Source organism: Aulostomus chinensis, chromosome 16, assembly GCF_037954235.1.
Source record: "Aulostomus chinensis isolate RoL2024-O1b breed Wild chromosome 16, RoL_Achi_v1.0, whole genome shotgun sequence".
Classification (NCBI taxonomy): Eukaryota; Metazoa; Chordata; class Actinopteri; order Syngnathiformes; family Aulostomidae; genus Aulostomus; species Aulostomus chinensis.
In genome coordinates this window covers 15,368,303-15,386,611 of record NC_141335.1, presented here as the reverse complement: position 1 = coordinate 15,386,611, position 18,309 = coordinate 15,368,303, and the positions used below count along the sequence as shown (strand labels likewise).

Here is an 18,309-nt window from a genome sequence, read left to right as displayed (position 1 = left end):
GGCTGTTACAAGTTTACTTATATGTGCTTGACGGAGCGCCAGCTTGCGCCATGCCCATGGCTGTAAATTCATTTTCTCCACACCAGTACGTAGCAATAGATCACCCCTTTCTTGTTTGCGAAATACATTTAAGCGTCGATGGGAAGAGAGTTTAACGACGTGAGGATGGCGGCCTCTGGAGGAAAGCAGCATAGCGGTTTGTCTCCTGATCGTGAGCGTTAGGCTGTTGGCAATAACTGTGGACTGTGATTGGTCAGGGGTCATGAAATGACGGATCAGGAAGTGAGGATGGGATGGAAATTGGACGCCGGAGTTTTGTTTCGGATGAGTGGACTGAAGTTAAACGTAAAAATAATGATAGCCGGTTCTGATGGTAATGTTATGGCCAAAGGAATAAAAACGGTGAAAAGGAGTAATGATGAGTTCAAGGTATTTATCAAACTGTTGCAAGATGGGGCTACTTTGGACTAATAGAGTCCATTCCAACGAACCAAAACACTACATAAAGGAGCACTAAAAAACCAACAAGAAAATGGTTCTTTACTGGTAGGATGTAAAAGTGAGGAACCAAAACAGGAAGCAATAAAGATAGATAAACTCAATGGACAGAGAGTGAAGTGTTCAAAAGTGTATGATAAAAAGCTCTGAGAGGCGTAATCAGAGGGTTTCCTTTGAGTGACTCAGTGGATTAGGTGAAAGGAATAAAAACTAAAGCTTCCCCCTGTGCCTGCGTGGGTTCTCTCCGGGTACTCCTCCCACAGTCCAAAGACATGCAAATAGGGACTAATTGGCTAATTGGATACTCTAAACTGAGCATAGGTATGACTGTTACTGTGAATGGTTGTCTGTCTCTATGTGTTGGTCCTGCGATGGACTGGCGACCTGTCCAGGGTGTACCCCGCTGCTCGCCCGAAAGCCGCTGATAGGCTCCAGCCCCCCGCGACCCTTAACAGGAAAAGCGTCGGCTAGTGTTGGAAAAGTTGACCACTTGATCCATACTCCAGTCCAGTTGGTGGCGGTAATGCACCAAAAAGCTGATTGTCAACTGCCTTTCAAAAGAAGAAGATGAGTTTAACGACGTCATATTAAGAAGCCAGGAGTTAGACACGAAAGGAGTATGGGCATGTTTGTGAGTGTTCTGAAGTCCGTACTGTAAATAAATGATTCGATAATAGAGAAGCTCGTCTCTTTGCGCTGGACAAGGGAATGGTGCTGCTAGCAGTCAGTATGAATGAAGTAATTCAGAGCTAAAGAGTATTCTTCGGAAGCTTGGAACAGGTCTTTTTTTAAAATCTGATCTAACGTCTCAGGCCAGTTTCAGCATTTTTTCACTTGTTGGAATTACTATGTGTCAGGTGGAGGAACACTATCAACTGGAGCAGGAGGAGGAGCCCAGGTAGGTCTGGATACTGGTCCCCGCTCCTTACTGGCAACTGCAGCTTACTGGTGACCACTTACGTGTTATTGCTCACTGTTATTGCTGATTGCTGCTTAGTGGTTCCTATTAGTTACCCATTACTGCTACTTTCTGGTGACTGCTGCTTAATGGTTATCACAGTTTACTGGCTACTTGTTACTACTGCTGACAGGTTGTTGGTGCTTACTGATTACTGGCAGTTACTGATTACTGGTACTTAGTGGCTGCTACTTACTGGTTACTAGTTCGTGGTTACTGCTTTAGTACAGCTTTTGCTGGTATATTTATACCAGAGATCAAGGGTGAAACTGCCTCAGTTTTGTGGTCTTCCTTTCAGTGCTAAAGCCTCAAATAAAATGGCTGATGCATTAGATGATTAGATTAGATTAGATTAGCATGATCTTACTGTGGGTTTGACTGATACACTGGATCAGTGTGGGTCATACATTAGTTTTCATTAGTCCTGCTGGATTCCCAACTGCCTTAGTTTAGATTATTGCACATTTGTTAGGGATAGACACTAATCCTGAGGCTGTCATCCACACTGTTTGCATGTGGGTCAAGCAGTTCTATACCACCGTATTAGGATTCATTTTTGAATATTCCTTAAAATGCTAACTTCAGTCATGATATTGAGTGATATAATTAAAACTTTCTGCTGCCATCTGTACTGTGATTCTGTCTTGGTTCTCATGATGGCTGTTTTTCCTCTCTATTTGTTAGAATTTCCAAGAATTGTGTCAAATGCAAAGAAGCCACTGCAGTTGTGGTCATTAGAGCGGGAGATACTTTCTGCAGGTAAGATGTGGGCACACTGCTCCACTGGTCTCTACTACTGGCAGGCTTCATTAGCTAAATCTGAAAACTTAGACAGCAGGGGTGAATGGCCGGTCTATAATGCCAATATGAATTGTTGTAGGGGGGATTTTGTTTTTTGAATGAAATGAACTGAACCATAAAATGATTTATCAAACCTGTAATCAGGTATCAGGTATCAACTACATGGATAAATGTCCACAGGATATCAAAAACAAAACTGTAAAAAAAAAACTACAACATGAATAATAAGACAAAGTTTTTTTTCCATTAACAGTGCTGGGATTTTTACTTATCAACATGAGCACAGTCATCAGTGGATGATTATTGATTATCTAAAAGTTTTGGGGCTCTTGCAAGCAGCAAAAAATGTGTGAACATCTACGTAAATGATTGATGTGATGATTGAATCTTTTATGATTTTTATGGAAAATGTGACAGTCCTGGTTAAAGTTTGTACAGTATATCACTGAGGCCCTTTACTCAGGGATATGATGACCCTTTGGATTTGTCAGTCATGTTGTAAGACTTCACAATATAAAACCAGTCTGAACGAGCTCTGCTGTCAGCTTTAGTCCAAAGTGCTGGCTTGGTCCTTTAGTGGCTACTAAGCAGCTAAATTGTATTTTGAACTGAAGGACAGCACAGATCAACTTTGCCTGAATCCTGCAATTCTGAAATTATTGTGTCTTTCATTTATTTGTGATTAGGGCAGTTACGTCTTCCACAGCTGACAACAATTTCATGAATAAAATAATTTAAGGACTATACCATAAGGATCTTGTTTACTGAAATGATGTAGCATGTCTGATGCTGTATGTGTGAGATGATGTTCACATTAAATACATTGACAAGTTCAAACTGACTTTGCTTGAATTCATTTGTTGTTATTGTTGTATTTGTTTTTTTTCTAATTTTTTTTAACTTTTCAGGAACTGTTTTAAGGAATACTTCATTCACAAATTCCGGGCCATGCTTGGCAAAAACAGAATCATTTTCCCTGCAGAGAAGGTACGCGCGTTGCTTTATTTTTACACTTTATTTCTCTCTCTTAAATAGTATTGCAATTTTATCAACGTAGCCCCAAGTTATCACAATTGAGGTTATCTCAGAGCACTTGTCGACCTGTAGAGCAGGTATGGATCACTCTGTTTATAACAAGTCCACCTTAAGCCAGCACTTGGTGACAGTGGCAAGAAGGAAAAAAACTTCAGAGCAGAAGCAGACTGAGGGAGGGCTGTAGTCTGCCTCAACTGGCTTGGTTTCTCTAATTATGTTGAATGTCTTTTTATGTTTGTTTTATGTAAAGCACTTTGAATTGCCCTGTTGCTGAAATGTGCTATACAAATAAACTCGCCTTGCCTTGGTTGAGAAAGTGAGAGCGTGAGTAGAACGGAAGGGGATTAATTTCCAATATACTTTTCAAATTGGAAAACTACAGGAGATCAAAACACAGCCAGGTAGATTGAGTTTCAGCTGCTATGTTTAGTGTAGTTATTGCATTTTTATCTTTAGAAAGAATTTCTTGACATCTTGACAAGGTATTTAATGATGATAAAAAAATTATCATGGGGGGTTGCTACTCCTCTCCAGACAACTCCGTTCCCCACTTTGGGAGCCCCTTTCGAACACCAATTCCTGTCAGAACACAGCTTTACATAGTGTCCAGATCGCAGCAGTGTTCTGGTGCAGTCTGATCATGAGGGACTGCATGTCATCACCCAGAAGTCACATATGAATAGACTGATTTTTCTGTGTATTGGAACTTCAGATTGGTGTAAAGGAAATAAAATGACCAAGAACCAAGTGATAATTTGTGATGACAGGATTTGTAATGATGATGAGGTTGTTCAGGAATTGTGATGGTGTCTCTTTGGTTGTAGGTGCTGCTGGCGGTATCTGGGGGTCCTTCTTCCTGCTCGATGCTCAGTCAAGTGCAAGAGGTCTGCCTTTGTCTTTTCTCAGAGGAATTTTATTGTTATCTGGGGTAACAGAGAAATCAGATAAAACCTAAACAGCCAATATTTCAGCTTTCAAATTTCCTACAAAGTACCTGAAACTCTAATTCATTAAGCACATGAGGTATTTGTGGTGAGCATGTTGTTCAATGGTATCTTGCTGTGACCCACCATGACAGTTATTCAAACTTAGAGCTCTAACCTGGATAAACAAGCTAAGAGACAGGGCCATCAGGCTTTGCCTTGTGTCTGCAAGAATAAATTCAAGATTTAAGACTTCTCTTTTTATGAGGAAACATTTCATGAATGAATCCCAGTGGTCATCTGAAATACTGAAACGTCAGCAAGGAGACAACAATGTACTGCAAACTAAGGGCTGCTTTTCTTTAATGCGGAAAAAACAGAAGTCTGGCTTCTTTCAATGATGGAATAGTGTGATAGATGATAAATGTCTGCTCTAAATATCAGTGTATATCCTGATCTAGCCCAATGTGGATCTTATCTAACTTTCATTCATTTGAAAGCCTTTGCTTCCTCCCAGGGTTTGAGCCAGAATGCACACAAGAGGTTGAGATTCATGCCGGGCATTGTCTACATAGATGGTACTTGACATGAAGACAGTTTTTTTTTTTTTTTTTTTAACTTTTCATTTCTGACATGATTATGTACCCAACAGTTGACAGTGGATGTGTGTGTTTCTTCCCAGAGGGTGGTGCTGTGGGTCAGTCTGTGGAGGAGAGACAGAAAACTGTAGTTGAGCTCCAAAATGTGTTGAAAGCTACTGGGTTCCCCTTCCACAACGTGCCTCTGGAGCAGGTCAGTATGGATGCATGAGGGCTTGGCCAGCAATCTCCTCATTATTTCAACACAATTCACGAAGGGCTTCATTCAAACATGTGTTTGATAGAAATCGCTGGGTCATTTTACATGACAGAGGCACATATATTCTGGCTTGTCACATCAAGCTGTGCAGTGCTGGAGGACAGAGAGACAGAACCCATTACTATGGGTCAGCTTTGCTGCTTCGTGTGGTTGGCCTTAATTTAGTTTTATGCCATTGTGTCCAGCCACACAATGAAAGCAATGGGAATGTAAAGTTTCATTCAGCAAGAAAGAAAGTGAGTTCCATCCATCCATCCATTTTATTCTGCTTATCCTGTTAAGAGTCGCAGGGGGGGCTGGAGCCTATCCTAGCATCCTTTGGGCGAGAGGCGGGGTTCACCCTGGACAGATCGCCAGTCCATCACAGGGCCAACATAGAGACAGACAACCATTCACACTCACAGCCACGCCCACAGTCAATTTAGAGAATTCAATTAGCCTAGTCCCCAATTGCATGTCTTTGGTTGGACTGTGGGAGGAAGCCGGAGTACCTGGAGAGAACCCACGCAGGCACAGGGAGAACATGCAGACTCCACACAGAAAGATCCCTGCCCGAGCTGAGACTTGAACCCGGAACCTTCTTGCTGTGAGGTGATAGTGCTAACCACTGCACCACCATGCTGCCCAAGAGATTGTTGCATGACATTAGCAGGCACACAAAATGATCTAATGCTGTGTTTCTATTTGATTTTGTGTTTTTATTCAAGTAGAGTCAGTGCATGTAGCTGTTACTGTGCCATGGAAAGCCATTTTCCAGTGGTGGAGCATCACATTTCTGAATCTCTCCTCCCACTTTGTTCTCACTGGATCATTGCTCAGCTGGAACAAAACCATGTTTGAGATGTGCTGTCATTGTCATTGACATGTCATCAGAGCCCAAGCCCCAAGCCCTAAGGCTTTAGAGGAGGAGTCTCAAGTATCACCTAGAAGACTGGGGTTTGAACCTGTACTGTTTTACCATACACTATTTTTTACCTTTTTTTAGGCTTAATATTTTCATTTTGTAAATTACTATTTCCCATTTTTAAGTAAATTCTATACTTCTTCAGATCCCTGTCAAGTTTAAAGTAAATTGGACGAGTCATGGTGGAGACATTAGGCTCTTAACTGTTCCAATACTGATTCAGTTGACAATTGTGTTATCAATTATCTCCCCTCAGGTTCTGGACCTTCCAAGTTCTATTGTAGTGACGGCGCCCTCACAGAGACCTGCCAGCAACTACAAAGCAGCTGTGAATGATTTCATTAAGAGTGACAGTAGCAGCTGCTTGACACCAGGCGAACACGATCACACATTAGCTCCTGATGTCTCGGAGACCCAGACCCAGTTACTGCAGCAGCTGATTGGCTCTGCTGGGACACAGACCGCCAGAGAAGACCTGCTGAATACATTAAGGTGCATTTACAATACTGGTGTCAATGCTGTCGATGTGTATTCAGGTTTAACCTCAGTCACCGATTATTTTTTCCACCGAGAATTCTCTACAGTTTCTCATGAGACATCTTAAGATGAGCAATGGACTCACGTACAGACAACTATACTAAAGAGTTTTGTACAATGGCTCTAAAATGCTTAATTTTAAATGTTGGTTGTTTTTTCAGTATTATGAGTATTATATTTTGAAAAAAGTATTCAGTTCAATGCAATTGTGAAAATTATATTATATATTAGAGGGACTTTTTTACTGAAAACCCCATTAAAAAGATAACTGTTGTGATGGGGATCTGAATCAAAGATGTTTCTTAAGTCTGTATACTGTATGAAGTTTCGGCAGGATATTTCTGCAGCACTGCATTATGTGATTTGAAATGGTATTTTGACACAATATTGCAATTTTCTGCTGTTTGAAAACATCAGGAGGCCGTGCTGTGATTCATTTTGCTGAACTGCACGGCAGTCAGGAATGCCCTTCATTTCATATATACACATTTTGCTTTAATTTCACCATAATCTCGTTTCATCCAGAGTCGTTCATGCACACCAAATACTATTTTTCAAAATTAATCTAAGTTAATCATGGCAAACATCAAAATAAATGAATATGAATAGCTGCTAGGTATTCAAGGTGACAGTACACATCACTGCAGAGGGTTCAGTCATTATACTGTATTTTTCTGGACGATCATACACAGAGGTGATTGAGGCCCTAAAGTCCTCTCTGCTGATGTTACCAAGCAATATAATATACAGATAGTTGTGTACAATGATCATTGACACATATCACAACTTGGTTGTATCTGGGTATGGCTTAATTAGTCGTGCCTCGTCTTGTTTTGTTGTTATTGTTTTATATCCACTTCTGAATTTTGTTTGCCTTGCCTTTGCCCCGTATAAGAGTCACCGCAGCGTAAAAGTGTGCGTGCGTGTTTGTGTGTGTTCTCCTCAAAGGCAGCATCTGCTGGTGCACACAGCTCGTCGTGAAGGCTACAGTAAACTGATGCTCGGAGACAACTGCACCAGACTCGCTATTAAACTTCTCATCAGCATATCACTGGGCCGAGGAGCTCAACTGGCTCAAGACACCGTATGTATATGTGGAGGAAATGGATTAATTTTACAGTGTTTTAGTTTCTGATAATGTAGGATATATGAAGAAAAAAAAAGATTTAAGTTGCTAAGTGTAATTTGTGTGTTCACAGGGTTTCTCAGACTCTCGCTTTGGTGACATCATATTGGTGAGGCCAATGAGAGACTACTCTGCTAAAGAGATCACTGACTACAATTCCCTGTTCAACGTGCCTTCTGTTGTCAAAGCCAGCCTTGACACCACGGTAAAAATCTCACAACTGCAAAACTTAGATCAAATAAAGCACACAAGGAGAGAGCTGATGTGGTCAGTAGTCATGACCATGAACAGCTGACGTTTCCAGTCTCTGAAAGACTTAGTATTTGCCATTCCTTACGTCTGTCCTTACACACTCCCATGAACAATGTTACCGTCAGGTATATTTACTCAGTTTGGTTTTGTGATCCCACAGACAAAAGAGAGAGCCAGTATCCAGAGTCTGACTGAGAGCTTTGTCACAAAACTGCAGGCCGACTTTCCCTCCACTGTCAGCACCATCTACAGGTCTGTCAGCATGCTCAAATGGACATAATAATATTGTTACTCACTTTTTCTCATTTTTGTGAAATGCAATGAACTCTTTCTACACACACTTAAAACCATAGTTATTTCAACCACTTATATGCACCCTATAGGACAAGTGAAAAGCTACAGACAGCCTTTCAGAGCTTGTCGAGTGCTGACCCTGCCCACAGATGTCTTCTTTGTGTGTGTGCCCTGGATACCACTGTTGGTGAGTGGTGACATGCCTGACATTCCTAGGCCTAAGTTTTTTTATGTCTTCTTATTAACTGGCAATGGTTTCAAATTTGGGATTGTGATTACATCACAGTGACTCATAGAATGCTTGTTAATGTTTAGATACATAAATAAACTGTTGTCCTTTTTGGTTTAATGTTAAAACTGTTAAGTGAAAAATATGGACAAACCTTTTCATTTGAATAGTTTAGGATCAATGCAGTCCTGAAGTAATGATGTACTGGAACCAGATTGGTATATTCATACGGAGGAAATCAACTCATATCAACCAACAAGAATGTACTTTGTTCATTTCAGTGGTACTTATGCCCTGAGGCCAGATTATTGAGGGAGGGAGGGCTGTACACAGAAACAATGATCTTTCAGTAAAGACAAGTAAATGAATCATGGAGCCTAGGGATGTCCACATTAACCAGCTAACCTGTTTAACTGACCACTAAGATTTTAACCGGCAATGCTATTGGTTAAATAGTCCGATATTTGCTTCATATGCTGACTGCTGCTTATCAATCAATTATTGCAACCGACGATATGTCAGGTGCATATCCATTTTACACTAAGTCAAAGAAAAAAAGGCAATAATCATAATAATGATCAAAGTAAACAGACACCGGTGATTCCACAGCTCTGAGTACTTGCCAAGTAATGCCAAGATGTTTCTCCTGAGACTAAGGATGAAGCCCCTCAACGAACTAACAACCCATGTTTGTAAGACAATTTCCTATCATCATACACTAATGTGACAGGTGACCTTTTAATCAGAACCACTAGCAAGGTGCTATCACTGCAAAATGGTTCCATGATAGTCAAGACAGCCTTAATGCACAGGCTTACCTGGGCTGAAGCCCAGGGGCCCACCGAGTTTAAGGACCTGTCATTTTGGGGACACGATGAGCTGAAAAAGTCAAATTGTTTTGTAACTTGTCAGTTTTCCTGTGTACTGTATAGCCTCTTTTATAAATATGGACTACTTTATGTTGCAGTAACATGTTATGCGTGTTATTAGGTGTGCATTGATCTGTATATAGTTCTGTTACGTTCTGGATTCTACAAGTAAAGAGCTGTTTAACTTAGTTCATCTCTTCAGCATCTTTATTAATAATATAGTTGTGTTAATAGGTCACACAACACCCTGTCAGTCATTTTACACCCCATTCGAGGCTGCTGATTGATCCAAATTAACCCTTTGCTAAGCCCAGCCCTGCCCCCCGATGTGTCAAGTTTTCACCCTTTTCTCGAGTGAGTTGCAAAATGACAGGAAAAAAGAATTTTGAGAGCGGTGCCCACAAAAAAATTAGCTCTAAAAATGTAAAATTGGGGAAAAGAGTTACTTAAGAGCAAAGCTGGCAGGAGTCTTTAAATCGTCATCATTTAAATGATAGTGGGCTCACAGCAGGACACTTACTATCTAACCCCCCGGAGGCAGCAGATGAAGCGGAGGTGGGGTCCTTATTATCATAAGTTGTTGTTTTAAAAGGGCCTTCTGTGTTTATGTTCAAGTGAGCTCATTGGAATACTTGCTGTAGTATGCCCTGAAAGAAACGACTACTTTCTGTGATGTAGATTACCTACACATTACAGTTTTTAATAATGAGACTTGGTAAATTTGGGGGATGGGACAGGGCCTACAAAACCTCTCAGCCTCGGGGCCTACCAAAGGTGGCCCTGATGATAATGTAGGTTTTCTCTTTCCATGGAATTAATGGATAGCATGTTGACTCGACGCTATGTCTGAATAAAAACCAGGAGACCAGCTATCTTCTGTAATTCAGGAGGACTCGGGTTGGACTGGCTTCAACCTGTTAGCTGTCTATATAGTTCTTCCATTCCCAGGAGCTGCATTTTTCTGACAATGTGTGTGAATACACTGTCATTTGCACATAGAAGTAAAGCCTCTAGTATGAAAAAAATATTTGGTGATATTTTCAGTGGGTCAGACACTCATTTGTACTTTTTATTGATTGAGTATGAAAAAAATATTTGGTGATATTTTCAGTGGGTCAGACACTCATTTGTACTTTTTATTGTGCTCGTTAACCAATTGATAACCATCGGTGCTGATTAATGGTTATTGTTAAGATGGCCATCCCTAATGGAACCACCTCAGAAATGATCACAGGTCTCCTCACTTTTCTTACTTTTTTGGTCCTTGCATAAAAGACTCTTGAATTCAAGCTTGTGTCTCTCCTCAGAGGATGCTTCAGCCTTCAAGGCTACAAGGATCTCAGAGCAGCTCTCGCAGAATCCATCAGCAGGTGCTGACAGTGCTTTGGTCCCGTCGGGTACTGTAATTGGACACACCATCCATGACTGCTGAACATAATCTTGAAGTTTTACTTTAGATGAAAATTCTTCAGGGACAAATTGAACTTGTGATTTCACCACGATGATGGGTTTTCAGAAAAAAAATTGTGTCGCAGTTGTTGTTACTTACTGAGGTCACTACAGGAACAATGAAGTACTACCAGTAATAATACAGTAATGATTCCATATTCCAGTTTTTTTATGGTTGTCACTGCATGTGTGTTCTACAGATTCTATTTTTACCTTTCAGCATTGTTGAGCAAGTCTGTTATCACCATGACATACAGATTATTTTTAAGCTTTGTTTGAAGCAATATGTAGTTGTGTTTGTGGCACAAGGACGCTATGGCCAATGAATGATGCCTTCCTCTATCACAGACAGCCTAAAGACATCCCCATGTGGAGTCAGAGCAGCAAACAGCATGACACACAGTTTTCAGTAAAAAAAACAAAATTACCCCAAAAAAACCCAATGATCTTTAAGTGTTATGTGTTATGTTGACATCAATTTAGCATGATGAAAAAAAATATCATTATTGATGGCTATTTCAAAGCAGCTGAGCAAGTTTAATGATCGCAGGTACAGGAGAGTGTCACTGGACTGCCGGAGCTCTGCTGTTTAAGTGGCAAAATAGTTTAATCCCTGATGTATAGATGGTAGAGAGTATAGTCGGTCAAGGTATTATTGATATTGTAACAAGTTTAAGAGGATATAGATTTTTGATAAGATATTTATATCAAAAGTTAAACAAAGCCAAACCCACCCCCTCCCACCCCTGGCAATGTCTCAATGAAGGGTGTAGACATACTCTGGGCTACTTTATGATGGCTCAGGTCTACACCCCAGATTTTTTTCTGTGTTTTTTAGTTCTAGTTGCAGTACAACCAGAGGTGACTGGTCCCAGGGGACAATGCTGCTCATCTGGAGTAGCAGGGGACTGTGGGAGATCAGCAAAGGGCAGAGGCTGCCGTTCATACGCAGGGTAGGTGTCCGCTGATATTTTCTTAAAGTAGGAATCATTCGCATTCAATAAATAATCAAGGACTGTTAGTCACACGTTGGCACAGTGTTTAGCACTGTTGCTTCATTGTGCAAAGGTCCCAGATTTGATTCCCAGCCATCCCAGATGGAGAAAGATCTGGGTTTGGTCTCATAGCACTGCATGTGGATTTTGTTGAATCTAGTTACAATGAAAATAAATATATTCTTTATTGAATGGGAAAACACTCATCGTTTCAGTAGTCATTCATGTAATCATATAGATTAAGATGACTCCAATAAAGAAATAGTATTAATACTATTTGATGTTTAGTATTTTCATTACAAATTGATAATGAAAATACATAATTCTTTTTTACGGACTGCATTCAACGTTAGTATTAACTGTGATTTTTAAACATGACATGTTTAAAGCTCATTAATTTGTTACAAAAATATGACCACAAACATTAGAATAGGCTGCATGGTGGTGCAGTGGTCAGCACTGTCGCCTCACAGCAAGAAGGTTCCGGGTTCTAGTCCTGGCTCGGGGACAGGATCTTTCTGTGTGGAGTCTGCATGTTCTCCCCGTGCCTGTGTGGGTTCTCTCTGGTACTCTGGCTTCCTCCCACAGTCCAAAGATATGCAATTGGGGACGAGGCTGATTGATACTTTAAATTGACCTTTGGTATGACTGTGTGTGAATGGTTGTTTGTCTCTATGTGTTGGCCCTGCAATGGACTGGTGACCTGTCCAGGGTGAACCACGCCTCTCGCCCATAGCCGCTGGGATAGGCTCCAGCCCCCCCCCCCCCCCCCCCCGCGACCCTTAACAGGAATAAGCGGAAGAAAATGGATGGATGGATGTTAGAATATTGAATGAACAAACATTTGCTGGTGAATCCAAACTGGCAGCTTACATGATTTTGGCTCCCTGTAGACTCCATCAGAATTTGACCAATAAGCTGTCATGGTCTTCAAGATGTGTGTCAGGGTTTCTGTGTTTATATTGTGTTGCAGGCTAGCAGACGCAATGGATGTGAGGAGCCTGTTGTGCTACAGTTGTCAGCTGACCATCAAAGACATGGTGGGTGAGAACACCTGAACCCTAATACTGAAGGCTGTCATCTCTTGCAAAAGGCTGTTGTCTATTAAATGCAAACACGGGGTTGAGGGAAACAGTATTAAGTTGATTGGTTTTAGAGACAAACAGTATTGTGCCATACTATTACTAATATGAATGTTATTGACAGAATATCAATAACACCCCTCAGGTGCAATGGCCTCCAAGTGATCCATAAAATACATCCATACATCTCTGAAGCGTTTCAATCGAGACTGAATATACGGTAATCCACATGAAGGAGGGTTTATTTCAGTGCTGTTGTCTTCATGCTAAAATGTGTCAGTGGTTTTAATATTTTTGCTGTATATTGCCAATAACAAGCAAATCAAGCAACCTTGAACACAGTCACTGAAAAATTAAATCTATATGATGTGCTTTTCCCTTTGGCCCAAAAACAAAGGATTAGTCCTGGAAGGCTATTTTGAGGAGTCACTTGTACTTATCTGACCAATAAGAAGAGCATATGGAGTGGGTGACCAGTAGACAGCTGCTCCAGTGAGCAGCCTCTGCCTCAATTTCTCTTTACCTGTTTTATTTCTGTATTTCCTCACAGTCCTCACTGGATCTTCTCCCTCAGTACATCTTGTCCGAGGCTCGTAGGAGACAGAGGAGGTGAGTGTGATTTGGCCCCTGAAAAGAGTGTTAGTCATGGAGTTTATGTACACCAATTACAGCAGTACAGTCTATGTTACTTCCTTTGTATTATCTTACCACATACATATACACGCATCATTTAATTGTTTTTATCTTCCTCTGATGGCAACATTAACTAATTATCATTTGACACCTTTTTTTAAACGTTTATACCACCAATACAGGCCTTCAACTACCTAAAGTGAAACTTAGTTCCATCAAAAAAGTGAATTTTGCCTTTCAAGTGTTGACAAAATGGTAACAAAGACATTTTTTCTCAAAGACATTTTTTTTCACTACTGTCACTTCTTGTGAATTAAGAATGCCAGGAGAGCCAGCTATGTATATTTAGCGTAAAGCTAATGTCAGCTGATGGCTAACAAAAGCAAAACCATCCATTCACAAACTTGTGAGTATCCACTATAACTTGTGAGTATCCACTATAACTTGTGAGTATCCACTATAACTTGTGAGTATCCACTATAACCCATGTCTTATTTATCTGCTGTATGCTCATTAATTCAAAAACACTTTGATTTGAGATGAAAACAAAAAAACTTGAACCATTCCACTTACGCGCTACCATGAACGAATGACGAACTGAAAGTGTTCTATCTTCCCAGCATTGATACATGAATATAAAGCAGAACTCTCAAAATATTCTGGCAGCACAGTGATTAAGATTGTCACTCTGTGATATGGGTGTGTCCTGTCATTGTTTTCTTGGAGTAAAAGTTTTGGGAACTTTGTTTAATCCTCATCTGTCAACATTGTCTTTTGCCCTGATCGTTTGTTGCCTTAATCGTGATTACTGTAACTCCAACAAATCACACTCCTAAAAGTCATTTCATTTTTTAAAAGTCACCAGATTTTATTGACAATACAGGGGTCTGGGAAGTCTGAACATATTGTCCAGGTTTTTTAGATACGTGTGTCAATACAACAACCTTAGGGAGGTTATAATTAGTGTCAGAGGGTAAACGGCACATTTTACAAATGATTGTCATTTACAAGTCAATCTCTCCCACTTATGTCATCCACTTCAAAGATTCCTCCATCCTCAGTCATGTTGTGTTTTTTAGGTCTCAGATGAAAGAGGAGATCAGTGAGTTCCTGCTGGAGGATGGCGATGACTGCAATTAACTAAGTCAAACTGCATGTTGACCTCCAACAGCCAAAGCTGAAAGAAATGTACCTCACAGTGACACTGGTTTCATCTGGCTTGGAGCAAATTTTTTTAAATGATCTTTTTTTTTTTTTTTTTTTTTATTATCCTCTGTTTGTAGTCCACACTCTACTATGTCATTGATGGTCCTAAGTTAATGTACACTTAAAATAAAGTTGTTCCTAAAGATGGTTCCTGTCATTTTATACAGTTCCTATAACATAAATACATTTTCATTTTTCCTGACAAAGTTGGTTGTGTTTGGTTGTTTGATCCTATAAAAAGTGGGTTGGGTATCATGATGGACAGCTGTTCAGACTGATGTATTAGTAGTCATGAGACACTGACAACTGTGAAATTTGTGTTGTCTTTTCCAAGCTTTAGTGATTGGCTTATAGAACATCTCAGTTTTAGAATTTGAAACTTAAGGAAGGTAAATGGAACATTACTATTACATATCTTCTCAGCATTTCTTGGTATGTTTAATACACTAATGGACAGGCTTTTTATGGAAACTGGGAAACTGGGGGTTGCACATTTAACGACTCAGCCTGAGGGAGAATCACACACCACCAGACTGCATCCAGGGTCTGTATGGAAAACTCAAATGTTTGATCTGCTCTAAGTCAAGTCTTTCAAGACTAAGCACAACTGTGAATCCCATGTAAAGTCCTGTCAAGAGTCCTGTAGTGTATCTCCAGCTTAACCATTGAATGGGTTAGGACCTGGATCCAAAGGCTCCTCCCCTGATTACTACTGCACACTGACTATGATTCCAGTCCACTGCGCATAATGATAGTGTTTGTATCCCATATATTTTGGTTCCACGATTTTGAGCTGAAATAACATTAAAGAAAAAAAGCACAATGGAAAAATACAAAGGAAAAGTGAGTTATTGATAAGATTGCTGCTCTCTGTAAGGAATATGTATGCGAGATCGAGGAGACCAAAGCCTTAGGCTTCATCACCACCACCTTCCTCCGTTTGCCCATAAACAGCCATCACCATATTGTCAGTCTGGCTTTAGAAGTCCCGCAGGATCTTAGCTTGTCCACTGAGGAGGATCTTCCTTTCTAACCTTGGGACTTCCAGTCCATATGGCAGCTGCTTGGTTACGGCATTCTACGTACGCCTTTTATGATTGCGTCTTTCATACTGCAATATATTATATCATGGCTTATTCCAGGTAGCCTACAGGTACATGAGATAATAGAGGAGAGTTTTTTTTCCTCTTTCACGAGAAAGGGAAGAAAATATTGATGAAAAAAATCTTAACTCGTCTGGTTTACTTGACCCTAATATATGAAGTATATACAATGTAAATATCCTATATTGGGCTCTTCTGGAGAGGAGGGTTTGAATAATTTATTCATGTTGACTCTGCTGTCCCATGGTTTACGCGCGTTGATAAATTTGGCTGTATGTAATGCCTGTTTCCTAAGTGAAGATGATTCGCACGATAATTTTGTTACCCTATTTATGTTTATATTGTTAAAGCGTTACTGCTTTTTCAACTTTATTTTTTTGTTGCTTTTTCTCTTAAGGGATGCGAAAATGAATGTTGCCTTTGAGAATGTAGTTGTGAATATGGTAAATTAATGCAAAAATTTCCCTCGTTAACATTCACGGTTGGCCCGTTCGCCCACACTAGTTAGCTCTGTAGTTAGTAAATGTAGACGTTTTTCACGATAATGCTTTAATTATTTTAATTAACAAAGGCAGGACTTATACCTACATATACATATATTGGGTATGTGCCGACAAGGATGCATTTAAGCAAGGATGACATAATGGTGTTCAGTTTAAAGAGACCAGCTTCACCTCCATTTTGTTGGTTGCCAGGGTAACGAGTCCCGACCCATTTTCAGACAACATGTGATTGGTTGCCTGAAAAACGGTGACAGTGACGACACAAGCGCCTCCGAAAAGTTCCGAGCTTTTCAACCAGACAGCAGAGTGTCTCACACAGCCGTGAATGACTTAGGCTACAAGCGGCAGCTCGGAGAAACTTGTCATGTATATCCATGTTTTCACATCAGTGCACCAGGGAAAAATAAATGCCAGCGTCCCACCATAACGTCACTTCCGCCTCCTCCTCAGCAAACCAAGATGGCGGCCGTCGTAGAAAGAGTTGATGGATGTGTTGGGTCCTTGGACTCAGACGTGGTGTCACCGAGACAGTCCACCCCTCCACCGGACCAGCCGCACCAGAACAACCCGCTGCTGGGTCTGCCCATCGTAGCGATCGAGACCATTCTCAACTTCCTGTCCTATGATGAGATCAGCTTGCTGCGCTCGGTGAGAACAACAAATTTGAACAAAGCTAACGCTAGCCATATGTAGCTACTGATACAAGTGCTATAAGATCTACGTAGAAATGTGTTTGTGAGTGTGTGTGTGTGTGTGTGTGTGCGCGCGCGCGCGTGCGAGCGAGAGAGACGCAGGCGCGCGCAATCATGGACCGCAGTGCTGCTTGTTGAGCAGTTCTCTAACTAGCAGAGGCAGGCTACACGGTAAACCCATAACACTGACGCATGTACTGTTACTAATCTACATTGCAGTGCAGGGCTGTCTCAGTGGGTATACATTTGGAATGAAAGTGGTGAGATGAGCTGTAATTGTACAACTCATGCATGACTTCTTTTAAAATGCTAATACCACCTTGTTATTTCTCAACAGAAAGTTAGTAAGGTTGTATTATGTGGTGCTTTCAATTGGTAAGAGCTACTGTGTCAAATATTCTTCTCCTCTCTCATATGTAAACAACATGTTAATAAGAATAATATAACACATCTCATTGTCATTATCTTTCAGGTCTGCTTCATGTGTTGTTTGGATGTCATTGTGATGAGGCTCAATGAAAGATCACACAGTGATCTTTACAGCGGTTGTGTATTTCTTAATAGTCTGTGACAGTCATATATCAGGGTAATTTAGAGATAATGTGCCCCTGAGCACAGACTATAATATTTCACCACCCTAACCATCATGGCACCCCACCTAATCTTGAGTGAAAATATTGTGTACTACAGAGATTTTTTTTAATGTAAAGCTTATTCAGGGAACCAACAGGTGCATTTTCATATCCTGACAAATGTGTCTAATAAGAATATTGCATGGCTTACCAGACACCATGTAAGACAGACCCAAATTATAAATGTGACTTGAGGGATGGGCCTTTCTGCCATGATGACGGAGACTTTGAAACACTGTGCCTGCATTTATGATTATAATAATATTTTAGTAAAAGAAAATCCATCCATTCTCTTCTGCTTATTCCTGTTAAGGGTTGGGGGGGGGGGGGGGCTGGAGCCTATCCCAGTGGCTTTCAGGCGAGAGGCAGGGTTCACCCTGGACAGGTCGCCAGTCCATCGCAGGGCCAGCATATATAGACAGACAACCATTCACACTCACATTCATACCAACGGTCAATTTAGAGAATCAATTAGCCTAGTCCTCAATTGCATGTCTTCGGATGGTGGAAAGAAGCCGGAGTACCAGAGAGAACCCACATAAGCACAGGGAGAACATGCAAACTCCACACAGAAAGATCTCGCGCCCGAACCTTCTTGCTGTAAGGCAACAGTGCTAACCACTGGACCACTGTGCCTCCTCTCAATGCCTGTGGTCTTTGTATTTTGAGTATTTTGTGTTGATAGTTTCGGCATAATCGTTAGAACTTCACTGCAGAAATATCTTCATAC

The 18,309-nt window shown here is 40.8% G+C and overlaps 2 protein-coding genes and 1 long non-coding RNA gene across 4 annotated transcripts in view; 2 read left to right on the top strand and 1 right to left on the bottom strand.

Annotated features, from left to right (window-relative positions):
- The first annotated feature begins 1,069 nt into the window (after positions 1-1,069).
- Positions 1,070-14,971, top strand: ctu2 (cytosolic thiouridylase subunit 2 homolog (S. pombe)). 2 transcript variants are annotated; one of them, XM_086179990.1, is made up of 16 exons: positions 1,070-1,396; positions 2,141-2,215; positions 3,166-3,244; positions 4,117-4,176; positions 4,733-4,793; positions 4,898-5,007; positions 6,234-6,469; positions 7,463-7,598; positions 7,714-7,845; positions 8,053-8,144; positions 8,276-8,373; positions 10,592-10,681; positions 11,572-11,686; positions 12,702-12,768; positions 13,361-13,419; positions 14,523-14,971. In XM_086179990.1, the coding sequence occupies exons 1-16, from the start codon at positions 1,347-1,349 to the stop codon at positions 14,581-14,583; spliced, it is 1,521 nt and encodes a 506-aa protein (XP_086036116.1). In that variant the 5' UTR covers positions 1,070-1,346; the 3' UTR covers positions 14,584-14,971. The 2 variants fall into 2 exon arrangements, with proteins under 2 accessions (XP_086036116.1, XP_086036117.1); XM_086179991.1 differs by having other exon boundaries at positions 1,071-1,396; positions 10,592-10,654; positions 14,523-14,970.
- LOC147247663 (uncharacterized) lies at positions 3,725-16,981 on the bottom strand. Its single transcript, XR_015109370.1, has 3 exons — positions 16,427-16,981; positions 13,334-13,437; positions 3,725-4,215 (listed from the first exon to the last, which is right to left on the bottom strand). It is a non-coding gene; the product is annotated as an uncharacterized LOC147247663 (long non-coding RNA).
- fbxo28 (F-box protein 28) overlaps positions 16,561-18,309 on the top strand; it is a 15,287-nt gene continuing 13,538 nt past the window's right edge. Inside the window, exon 1 of the mRNA XM_086179992.1 lies at positions 16,561-16,903. Coding sequence (XP_086036118.1) covers positions 16,715-16,903 — 189 coding nt within the window. The 5' untranslated portion in view covers positions 16,561-16,714. The remainder of the gene's footprint in view (positions 16,904-18,309) is intronic.

Excerpts from the sequence above, each read along its gene's own strand:
- ctu2 (XM_086179990.1), top strand. The coding sequence starts at position 1,347 with ATGTGTCAGGTGGAGGAACACTATCAACTGGAGCAGGAGGAGGAGCCC. Across the intron at positions 5,008-6,233 it reads ACAACGTGCCTCTGGAGCAG|GTTCTGGACCTTCCAAGTTC; the intron begins GTCAGTATGGAT and ends ATCTCCCCTCAG. Across the intron at positions 12,769-13,360 it reads AGCTGACCATCAAAGACATG|TCCTCACTGGATCTTCTCCC; the intron begins GTGGGTGAGAAC and ends ATTTCCTCACAG.